General features: G+C 46.6%; 1 protein-coding gene across 7 annotated transcripts in view; it reads right to left on the bottom strand.

Moving 5' to 3' along the window:
* MARK3 (microtubule affinity regulating kinase 3) overlaps positions 1-10395 on the bottom strand; it is a 116418-nt gene extending 106023 nt beyond the window's left edge. For all 7 annotated transcript variants that reach the window (XM_032405981.1, XM_032405982.1, XM_032405986.1 and 4 more), the window contains exon 1: positions 10164-10395. In XM_032405981.1, the coding sequence (XP_032261872.1) occupies positions 10164-10214 (51 nt within the window). In that variant the 5' untranslated portion in view covers positions 10215-10395. The remainder of the gene's footprint in view (positions 1-10163) is intronic.
* Positions 10396-12410: the final 2015 nt, after the last annotated feature.

Genomic DNA, 12410 nt, shown 5'->3' with positions numbered 1-12410 from the left:
CCACTTGCAAGCCCAGACACTATCCATCGAGTCTCCCTTTAAGAAAGCTGTCTTAGGGGCGCCTGGGTGGCTCAGTTGGTCAAGCGTCAGCCGAAGCTCAGGTCATGTATGATCCCACGGTCCTGGGATCGAGCCCCACATTGGGCTCCCTGCTCTGCGGGAAGCCTGCTTCTCCCTGTCCCACTCCCCCTGCTTGTGTTCCCTCTCTCGCTGTCTCTCTCTCTCTGTCAAATAAGTAAGTAAGTAAGTAAGTAAGTAAGTAAGTAAGTAAATAAATAAATAAATAAATAAATAAAAGAAAGCTGCCTTAGGTTTTAAAAAGGGAGAGAGAAGGGAATAACTTCAGAGGGGAGAGGCTGAGGGACACAGGGACACAGATGAGAAGACCAGTAAAAAGTCCATCAACATTAACGATGGCTAACATTTATCTGTTACTTACTACGTATGAGGCACTGTTTCAAATGCTTTACCCATACTGTCTCATTTAATCACTAATTCAACCAATATTTTGTTGATCACCTGTAATAAATGGCAAACATGTTCTAGGTATTTGTTACGTCAGTAAACAAAATATTCCTGTCCCTGTGGGGCTTTCCGTATACTAGAGGAAACCGACAAAACACAATCTACGTATGAAATATGTAAGTAATATGGTATGTAGGAAGTAACAACTGCAATGGAGAAAAGAAAAAACTAGATCAGGGTTGGGGAGACTGGGAGAGCCACAAGTGATTAAACCACTGAGGTGATATGTGTAAAGAGGAGGTGCAAAGTCAGCCATGAGGATATCTGAAAGAAATGTGTTCAAAGAGAAGGGCAACGCCAGGGCCCTCAGGTTGGAGTGTTCCTGGTGTGTACCCAGAACAGCAAGAAGACTCCTGGGACTATGGATGTAGTGGGCACAGAGAGATAGGAGATGAGGGCAAAGAGGGAAGGGAGGCCAGAGCACAGAAGGCCTTATCCTTATAACAGCCCTGCGAGGTCTCACTATTACCAATCACATTTTATAGATGAGGTAACTGGGGCACAAAGAAGTTAAATAAATTGTCTAAGGTCACACAATAAAATACTAGATCAGATTATAAACCCGAAGAGTTACTATTACAGTGATTTGAAAACATGAACCCGATGTCTCTGACACACTTCCCATTACAAGGTAAGGTCCATGTCCCTTCTGTTGAATCCGGGTGGTTGTGACAGATTTAACCAAGAGAAAATGAAAAAAGTGATACTACGTGCCTTCTGAGGCTAGGTAATAAAAGACAGGCAGTTTCTGTCTTTTCTGAAATGATGAACAACCTCAGAAGTCTGATCACACTGAGGCCTCCATGTTGGACGAGGCCTTGTAGACACTCTTGCCAAGAGTCCCAGCTGAGCCCAGCCTTCTGCCAAGGTGCCAGATACGTGAGTAAAGAAGCCATCTAGAATGTGGATCTCCCCGCCCAGCTGTTCAAACCCCCCTAGCCTTTTGAGATCCTCCAAACTGAAGTCCCACATGGAAGAACAGAGATAAGCCATCCCTGTCTGAATAACTTACACACAACCTGTGAGTATAATAAAATGACTGTTGTTTTACAACACTATGTTGTGGAGTTCCACAGTTGTTCCACAGCAATAAGAACCACTATACAATAAGCAGGAAATAAATATTAAGAACCTGAGCTGGGGCGCCTTGGTGGCTCAGTTAAGCATCTGCCTTCAGCTCAGGTCATGATCTCAGGGTCCTGGGATCAAGCCCTGCTTCGGGCTCCCTCCTCCGTGGGGAGTCTGCTTGTCCGTCTGCCCCCACCCACACAGCCCTGCCCCGTGCTCATGCTCTTACTCTCTTTTAAATAAATACTAATAATAAATAAATAAATAAATCTTAAAAAAAAAAAGAAGAAGAACCTGAACTAAGTTATTAGAAATGAAAAAAAAAAAAACAAACCTGGAATACATTACCATGGTATGTGGAAAGTTCTTTATCATTAAATATCTTTAACGTCTAGATGGCAACCTTCTTTTGAGAGAAGAAAAGAAGATCCTTTAGTCCATTCCACTAATAGAGCTAATACATGCCTATGGGTACCAAGGAGGGACTAGGAATAGAAAAGGGCTAGCAAGGGAGGAAAGAAAAGGAAAGATGGAGATAGTATATGAACAGAATGCCATCAAAAACACCTCAAATGCCTTCAAAAACGAAAGTTGATTGCCCTGGGTTAAATTATTCTTCTGGATAAAGAATGGCAATTCTCAGAGCAGAAGGCTGAGTTAGGGAATGGTTCTAGGTAGACTCCTCTCCAGGATTCTCATGCTAGAATCTGCTATTGTAGTCAATGAAGTCATAAAGGTATTTACTGCATAAAGAATGGCGTTATCTAAAATTCTAGAATAAAACCTTTGGGCTTAGCTTATTCAAATTTTATACTAAATTCTACCAATACACATTTTCATGTAAAATGTCCGTAATACAAACTCCCCAATATTGAACATCCACCCAAATGCAACTGCCTAACTATTAGCAACAAATACAAACAAAACACCTCCTGCTCTGTTCAAGTTTCAACTCTGAACACCAAGATTCTGTGTAACCCACTTACACAATGCCTTATCTAGTCTAGGTAAGATTACATAAGACTAACCACAGCTGAACAGCTCAGGTGGTTAGAATGCAGTGCTGAAAAACTCTATACCTTGAAGAAAAAGTTACACTCAAAAAAAAAAAAAAGAATCCTTGTTTCCAGTGCCAACTTCCGCCCTCCCAATTACTGTACAAGCAGGTGCATATGGATTAGCACAAACTCCTCATTACCACTTGCAGACCAACTCCAAGCACATTTTTTTTTTTAAGATTTTATTTACTTATTTGACAGAGAGAGACACAGTGAGAGTGGGAACACAAGCAGGGGGAGTGGGAAAGGGAGAAGCAGGCTTCCCACTGAGCAGGGAGCCCGATGTGGGGCTCAATCCCAGGACCCTGGGATCATGACCTGAGCTGAAGGCAGACGCTCAACGAAGGCAGACGCTCAATGACTGAGCCACCCAGAGGCCCCCAAGCACATACTTTAAATTCTTGTATAAGACAACATTAAAGCTGGGATATTCCCAGGGAAGAAATTTGTTCTCTCCTTCAGGTTTAATTCGAAAGTTTAAAGTGGAGGGGAGATGGGGTGCCTGGCTAGCTCAGCCGTAGAGAATGCAACTCTTGATTCCAGGGTAGTGAGTTCAAGCCCCACGTTGGGGGCAGAGTTTACTTAAAAAAAAAAAGAAAGAAAAAAATGTATCGGGGTCCCTGGGTGGCTCAGTCAGTTGAGTGTCCGACTCTTGGTTTGGGTTCGGGTCATGATCTCAGGGTCGTGGGACTGAGCTCTGCATTGGGCTTCACAATAAGCACAGAGTCTGCTTGTCCCTCTCCCTCTGCTCCTCTCCCCACTTGCACACACTCTCTATCTCAAATAAATAATAAAATCTTTTAAAAAATATTTAAGAATATATAAAAATAAAACAAAATGGAAGTGAGACAACAGTTTTCTTTTTTTTCCTTCTCCCAGTCCCCTCCACATGGCCACTGGCCCCCACATACACTGAGACAGGGTGTTCTGCTTTAGTCCTCCCAGCGGTGATCAGAGGGGGCTGCATTCCCTGACTTACTTCCAGGTTGAAAAGAAATTCCAGGGATAAAATTTGGCCATATCTTACTTAGAATCCAGAACAACCCTCTTTGAAATTAAAGATAACAGATTAACCTTAATTGACATTAAACTGTGTATAAATCTCTTACAAGTAATTACAATGTAAACAATCATGTACTACATAAATAATCAAAGTGACCTATATTCTACTCATTGCAAATTTCCACTTTCACCTAATTTACATACTGAACAAAAACAAAAAAATAACCCTCAAATTGAAGTCTATAAGATCTTTTCTCAAAACGCTTTGACATAAAAAATATTTATTCTCAGAGATCAACTTTTGGGATAGAATCCCACGGTGGGCTCCTTGCTCAGCAGGGACTCTGCTTCTCCCTCTGTCTGCCACTCCCCCTGCTTGTGCACGCTCTCTCTGCCAAATAAATAAAATCTTAAAAAAAAAAAAAAAGGAGATCAACTTTTTAAAAAAGGCTCAGACAGCTTTATTCAATAGATAGCTGTGCTTGGAAGTTCAAAGGCAGATTAAAAGAAATCATACTATATATTTTATAAAGATTTTATTTATTTATTTGACAGAGAGAGAGACAGCGAGAGAGGGAACACAAGCAGGAGGAGTGGGAGAGGGAGAAGCAGGCCTCCCGCTGAGGGGAGAGCCCGATGAGGGGCTCAATCCCAGGACCCTGGGATCATGACCTGAGCCCAAGGCAGATGTGTAACCCACTGAGCCACCCAGGCGCCCCATACTATATATTTTAAATGAAATACTATATAAAGTACTTAGTACTGTTGTCTGATATACAGTAAGTGATCAACAAATAGTAACTATTTTTATACTCCATAACCACACTTTCTTACAAAGAACCAACTTTAAAAACTCATGGAACTTGAAAATCTTATTTAATCTACCAGAAATCTCTCTTCTATAGTCACAATACAATCTAAAGGAATATAGTTTAGTTGGCAAGCTTTCACTGAATACAAATGCAGCGATTAAAATGTGGTTTCTGGACCTGCCACATTAACATCACCTAGAGACTTGTTAGAAATGCTAACTGTAGAATCAAGGTCTGGGGGTAGGGCCCAACAATCAGAGCTTTAATAAACCCTTCAGGTGATACTGATGCTTGCTCCAGTTTCAGAGTTTATTAGACTAGTTTCACAGAGTTCAGGGTGCTTTGTTCTGCAAGGATTGAGAAATCCTAAAGAGCAGGTGCAATACGGTTCCTGGGTATATCCTCTGTGGCACCTAGCACAGTGTCATACACAAAGTACGCACTCAAACTTGAACAGGTTAATAATAGTCTCATATAACCTATAGCTGACTAAACAAGACCACCACAGAGATAAGAAATTCTGATGGCTTGTCCACATTAATAATAAGTTAAGTACATGCTGCACACACACCAGGAGCTGTTAAATAATTGTCAAAGCCCCGGGGCCTCTGGTACTTTGTCAAATAATCCAGGCTTACAAAGTGTGATATGTTTTATAATTTAAGTGAAAACTGCATTTCTAATTTTACCAGTGTCCAAACAGGATTTGACCATGGCTCTACACAAGTCAACTGCAGAACATAAACTAAAACAAACTTTTTTGTTGCCTTCAAAATGCATCTAATTTCACATATTAGTTAACTGTAACATATGGACCCAAGAGATTCCATGTTGGAAAAAATTGTTGAAAAGGTAGATAAGTGTTGCACCTACGTCAGCTCAGTCTGTTAAGCGTCTGCCTTCAGCTTAGGTCATGATCCCAGGGTCCTGGGATCTGAGCCCCTTGTCGAGCTCCCTGCTCAGTGAGAGCCTGCTTAGCCCTCTTCTCCCTCTGCCTCTCTCCCTGCGTGCGCTATCAAATAAATAAAATCTTTTCTTTTAATTAAAAAAATTAAAATGTAGACAACTGAAGAAATTTGAAGGCTGACTGGATATTTGATATTAAGAAATTATGATAAAAGGATTACGATTACAATTTTTATAAAAATAGAAGCTTTATCTAAAGCTTCTAAAAGCTTTAGAGATGAAATAATATGATGTACTGAATTTGTTTCTTGGGGAGAAACCAAATGAAATAAGACTGGCCACTGAGCTGTTGAGTACACGGAGGGCTAACTATGTAACAGGGTTTCTCAATTCTGGCACTATTGACATTTTTGGCCAGATATTTTATTTTGTTGTTGGGGAAGGAAGGGGTGATGTCTTGTGTATTGTAAAATGTTTAGCAGCATTCCTAGTCAGTAAACTCTCTTGAGTTGTGACAATCAAAAATGTCTCTAGACATCATCAAATGTCCACTGGGGGGCAAAATCATTCCTGGCTGAGAACCACGGATAAAAACTTACTAAATACTCCCTACTTATTTGTTTGAAATTTTCCATAACAAAATATTTAAGTCTTATTTTAATTACACACTGTGTTTTGGTACAACTATATCTCTCTCATTGAATAATTAGTACATAAGCTTTTTTTTTTTTTGGATTATTTATTTATTTGAGAGAGAAAGCATGAGCAAGGGGGAGGGGCAGAGGGAGAAGCAGACTCCCCGCTGAGCAGGAAGCCCAACGTGGGATTGGGACTCCATCCCAGGACCCTGGGATCATGACCTGAGCCAAAGACAGACATTTAACCGACTGAGTCACCCAAGCACCCCAGTACATAAGCTTTTGAGGAACAGCTTGGTACACAAAAAAAGCAGAGGGCACTGAACCAGAGATCTGGAGCCTAGCAGAGGCGCTGCTACTAAATAGTTTTGTCACCAGCAGCTCCTGTCACTTCTTGAGCCTCAGTATCCCCATTAGGTCAGATTATTTGATTAGTCCTTTTGAGTTTTAAAATGATTTGATAACAGTGTTATCTTTTAAAACGATTTTTATTTATTTGAGAGAGAGAGAGAGAGTGTGTGGAGGTGGGGTGGAAGAGCAGAGGAGGAGGGAGAGGGAGGAGGGGAAAGAATCTCCAGCAGACTCCCCGCTGAGTGCTGAGCCCAACACAGGGCTCAATCTCATGACCTGAGCCAAAATCAAGTCGGACACTCATCCAGGCGCCCCAAACAGTATTATCTTGTATATACCCATCAGCTAAAGGTGTACATTCACATCTGTAAATGAAACAAAAGAAAACAGAGTAGTGTACTAGGATGAAGACAATATACTTGTTGCAAATTACCTGCCTCTTATTATTCTTGATCTATAAGCAACATTCCTATCACAGTTATACCCAATTTAAATTAAGATTCCCAGGAGGGGCATCTGGGTGGCCCAGTCTGTTAAGCGTCTGACTCTTGATCTCAGGGTCATGAGTTCAAGTCCCACCCTGGGCTCCACACTGAGCGTGGAGCCTACCCAATAAATAAATAAATACATAAATAAATAAGATTCCCAGGATAAGCAAAATGGAAAGTCGTTTTACAAAATGGAAAGACAAAATCTTCTAGTCATAATTGCCAAAACGTCCATCAATGGTGGATGGATTAAAAATTGTTCTACATTAACTGGATAATGTATGGAAGTGCTGAATCACTGTACTGTACACCTGAAACTAATATAACACTGTATGCTAACTGGAATTAAAACTTAAAAAAAAAATTGTACACCCAAACAATGAACTACCACTCAGAAATAAAAAGGAATGAATTACTGATACACACACAAACATGAATACAGATTCCATTTATGGGGCGCCTGGGTGGCTCAGTTGGTTAAGCGACTGCCTTCGGCTCAGGTCATGATCCTGGAGTCCCGGGATCGAGTCCCACATCGGGCTCCCTGCTCGGCAGGGAGTCTGCTTCTCCCTCTGACCCTCCTCCCTCTCATGCTCTCTGTCTCTCATTCTCTCTCTCTCAAATAAATAAATAAAATCTTTAAAAAAAAAATACAGATTCCATTTATATGACATTCTAGAAGAGATAAAACCATAGAGATAGATCAGAGGTTGCCAAGGGCTGGGGAAATAGAGAGGGGACTGACTGTAAAGGGCCACAAGGTAAGCACCTTTCTGGGCAATGAAAATATTCTATATCTTGACTGAGATGGTGGTTACATAACTATACATTTGTCACAACTCATCAAGCCTACACTTAAAAAGAGTAAATGTTCTATCTCAATAAACCTGACTTTAACAAAAGAGCTGCTCCAGAAACTGAGAGCTCCCATTCATTCTTGCATCCTCACCAAGCAGTTCAGTAATGGCAGGTAAATAACATGGCGTATGGCAGACTTGTAACACTGACACAAGGGCACCACACTGTCAAAGACACACAACTACTCCCAGAACGTTCTAATTCAAATTTAAAAATGGAACAGGGCATGGTGAATTAATGCAATGATGTGCTACAAACCTCTGATTTTTTTTTTTTAAGTTTTTTTTAATTTATTCATTCGAGACACAAAGAGAGAGAGAGAGAGAGAATATAAGCAGGGGGAGAAGCAGAGGGAAGGGGAGAAGCAGGCCCCCCGCCGAGCAGGGAGCCCGAAGCGGGGCCGATCCCAGGACCCTGGGATCATGACCTGAGCCGAAGGCAGACGCTCAACCATCTGAGCCACCCCGGCGCCCCTAAACCTCTGGTTTTAACATTTTCAAAAATTCAAATTTAAATATATTCCACAAGAATAAAGGCACACTCCATATCCTACATTGTTTTTAGTTTTTATTTTATTTATTTATTTGAGAGAGAGAAGAGTGATCGAGAAAGAACACAGTGGGGTGGAGGGGCAGAGGGAGAGGGAGAAGCAGGCTCCCCACCGAGCAGGGAGCCTGATGCGGGGCTCGATGCCAGGACCCTGGGATCATGACCTGGGCAAAAGGCAGGCGCTTAACCGACTGAGCCTCCCAGGCGCCACTCCTATATTGTTTTTAAAGAATAACGTTAGTAGTTTCTAACACACAAAAAGATTAAAACATAATTCAACAAATTCATCAGAGATCAAAGTAAAAAGACTCATTTAGTGTAAATCCTTCATTATTACAAATCTGTTTTTGGCTTCAGTTCATTTAGAAAGTATGGAGCTCCCGCTTTTGGGTCAATGTAAGATTTTGCTTCTCTAGGTGAAAGTCAATGATCAAAGCTAATCAACTCAGTTTTTTGCTTACTCCACTCTACAGCGTTGTCAGGGAATAGGAAAATGGTCAAGTCAGAAATAGGTTCTTCCAAGGGTCTGTAAGAAAATGAATTCCCTGACTCACCTAGTCTATGGTTCTCTATTATTCCCTCTTTATGGAACTTTCTAATCCATCTCAGGTAAAGGAACATATGCCACTGTACTACTCACTTACCAGGTTGAAGAGCATTAAATACTATACACTAACACACTACAGGAATGCTTTAGACCAAAGTTTACATAAACAGATTAAATACCCTGTTATCCAGCAAACAAGTGGCATTTTGAAGATTAAAATGCAGGCATTTGATACCACGAGGCCACAAAGTTTCAGGACATTGTTGAAAGCATGGAAACAGGCAGAGCAAGAAAGCTTTTCCTAAGTGATGGCATTTTCTTGCCAGGAATTACCTCATAACACATATAATGAAAGGCCAGGGAGGTTTCTTCACAAGCTGTTTGCTAGATGTTTTACAGAAGATAATGCCCAGCTAGCCTGGAACAGTTCTGAACCCGGTGCAAGAGAAGAGCTCAGAAAGCACCGGGACAGAGTCAACATCTGTCCGAGGAATTTCCCCTACAAGTGTCATTCCCTAAAAATGATGTTCCTGGCCTTTTTAAAAGGTCTACATGAACAAAGTCAAGGTTCCTTTTATAGGATCATAGGATGTGAGTGCCAGCAGGGACCTGAGGCTCGTTTACGCCAAGCTGTTTTTAGGAAGGAGGTAAAACCACGCCCGGAGCGGGTGTCCCTGAGCCAGGCAGCGAGTAGCAGCGCAGCTTTACTACACGCCTTCCTTTCAAAACATGCTTAACTGACCCTTCAAAACAGGTTCGTACGGAAAGAAAGCTCCTCCTTCATGCAGTCCGTACTCTCTCCGAGAACTTCTCTTCGGACTAGCTTCGCAGTTCCTTCCAAGGGCCTCAGAGACTCCTCAGTGGCCACTCAGTTGTTGTGACTGTCACTAAACTTAGTTCAGACGATTTTAAAAACCCGGGCATAAAGGACATTCCGCTTGACCCACTCGCTCCCTCCTCACCAGCACCACGAACCCGTCTGCAACCCGACAGCCTCTCAGAGCTGCGCGCCCAAACCTAAGAGGAGGCTTTCCTTAGTAAGCACCACACGGCGCGGGCACCGGAACCCACCCGCGCAACGGCCTGCGCGGCACCCCGGCACCAGACACCCAGACACCGAGCGGCCGGGCCGCGACTCCCAGGCTTCGCTAGCGAACGAGACTCGGGCGTAAACACGAGTGCACGGCCGCCGCCCCCGGGACACGGTCCGGACCGGCTGCCCTGCGGCGCCTCCCGCCTGCCCACCACGGCCAGCGCGCCCCGGGCGGGGGACCCCCGACAGCAAGCGCCGCTGTCGTGCTCCGGCGGGCAGCGGGGGACACCGGGCCCGGGCAGATCCCGAGAACGCCCCGGTCACTTACGTTCTCAGTGTCTCTTTCATTCACCGTGGGCAGCGGGGTCCTAGTGGACATTTTACTTCACTTCACTTCTGCACAATGCGAGGCTGAAACAAAACAGCACGGCCTTGGGGGGCCGGCGACCGCGTCCTCGAGCGCCCTGCGGTTCCGGAGCGGCGTCGCGGAGGGCGGCTCCCCTCCCCCACGGCCGTCTAGATCCCGGGCCGGGCCCGGGCCGTCCCTCGGCGGGTCCCGGGGCTCATGCTCCCCCGGCCCCGGCGGCCGCGCCGAGGAGCCCCGCGGGCGGCGGCGGCGGGGCCGGGCCGGCAGCGGCGGCGGCGGCGGGCTGCGAGTCGGCCCGCCGGCGTCCCCGCGCCTCAGGGCGCCCCGCGGGCTCAAACCCCTTCGCCTCCTCGTCCGCCCTCGCCCGTCGCGCCGCGGATTTCAGCGCCGGGGCCTCCACACAGCGCCGCCGGCTGCCCCTGAAGAGGAGGACGAGGAGGATGTGGACAAGGTGGAGTGTAAGACAGGCCGCCGCGGGCTGCGGGCGCAGACCATGGAGGGGGCTGCGGAAGCGGCGCCTGCGCCCGGCTACTCTGCTCCCTCCGGTTCGCTTGCCGCCTCAGCCTCCACCCGGTGGCCGCCGCCGCTCCCGGTACCTCGGAGCCTCACGGACCCAAGATGGCCGCCCCTCGGCTTCCTCTGCTGTCTCCGGATGCCGGAAGTGACGGCACCGCCGCCTCCCGGAGCTCGGCCAATCAGCGCGACCCGAGGAAGCCTGCCCGGCTGCTGTTGCTAGGGGCGACTTGGTCCTGTCCCTAGTGGAGGAGGCGGCGCTCTGGGCGCGGAAGGGGCGGCCCGGCGCGGAAGGGGCGGCCGGGCGCGGCGGGCGCTGCAGGCGCCCCCGAAAGAGTCGGCGCCTGGCCCTGGGCGATGGCTTGAGTGCGACTGCTGGGGTGGCATGTACAGTGTCAGTGGAGCGCCTACTGTGTGCGGGGGTTGAGCGGGACAGCGAGGCACGGAATCGAGCCGCGGCCCCAGTTATAGGGCAGGGGCTGCGGGGAGGAGCCGGGCTTCTGCGTGATTAACGGTGACTCGGGAGTCGAGGATTCAGTCACCCCTCCTGCCTCCAGCTCTGGGTAGCCGCGGGCTGGGCTCGGCACCCCCGAGGAGCTCGCGGGCGGGAGCGAGATGGACCCGGACTCAGCTTCACGCCATCCGGAAGGAAGACTGCTCTACTGGGGGTCGGAGAGGGAGCGAGGCGAAGCCCTAGAAGCCCCCAGGGACCAATTCCTAAATGCCAGCGTGTGGCTGCTGAAGGGCTGGAAGCACCCCTGGGTCCCAGCCTGGGGCCGAAGCTCGGCGACACCTACAGCCTGGAACATCGGAAATGCTACTGGATGCCCCCTCGCCTCTTCACGTGCCTGGTGGTCCTGCGCAGATCCTGGCCTGCGCTGGATGGGATCCACTGGTTCGAGGTTCTGCGGAAGGAGAGGGGTATTGGCTGGAGTAACAGGAACTGTTGTTGTCTACCTTATGGGTACATTACATTTGTTACCTCATTTAAGCCTCGGGGTAACCCTATATATTTTTTTAGTTGTTTTTTTTTTTTTTTTTTTTTTTTTTAAGTAAGCTCTACGCCAAAATGTGGGGCTTGAACTCTCCAAGATCAGGAGTCCCATGCTCTACGGACTGAGCCAGGCGGGTGCCGCTCAGGGTAACCCTATAAAGACGGGCAGACACACCTGCCAACAGATTACAGTGACTTGACTAAAGTACCCAGGTTGGTTAGCTGCAGAGCTAGGATTTGAACCCATGTCCTAAAACTTCCCTAACAGATGAGTTCTTGTAGTGGGTATGCCTTGTTTTTCTTTCTTCCTTTTTTCGTCCCCCAGCATGTGAACCGTCTCTGCTATGTCTGGGACATTTCCTGCTCTGTGAGAAAAATACGTCTTTAAACACCAGCATCATACCCAGAGAGGGCAGACGTTCCCACCATAAAAACACGTGAGGACTAAGATGCATTGGGGCTTCCATCTCACCCCCTCAGGCTAGTGTTCACTGGGCCAAGGGTAACCTTGTTTAAAATGTTATTCTCTCGGGGAGCCTGGATGGCTCAGTTAGTTAAGCGTCTGCCTTTGGTTCAGGTCGTGATCCCAGAGATCTGGGATCAGGCCCCAGGTCGGGTTCCCTGCTCAGCGGAGAGTCTGCTTCTCCTTCTCCCGCTGCCGCTCCACCCCCATTCCTGCGCTGTCTTCTCTCTCTCTCAAA

This window comes from Phoca vitulina, unplaced genomic scaffold (assembly GCF_004348235.1).
Source record: "Phoca vitulina isolate PV1807 unplaced genomic scaffold, GSC_HSeal_1.0 scaffold7, whole genome shotgun sequence".
Lineage (NCBI taxonomy): Eukaryota > Metazoa > Chordata > Mammalia > Carnivora > Phocidae > Phoca > Phoca vitulina.
Note: the sequence above shows the minus strand (reverse complement) of the source record. Positions and strands in the feature narration are given on the sequence as shown.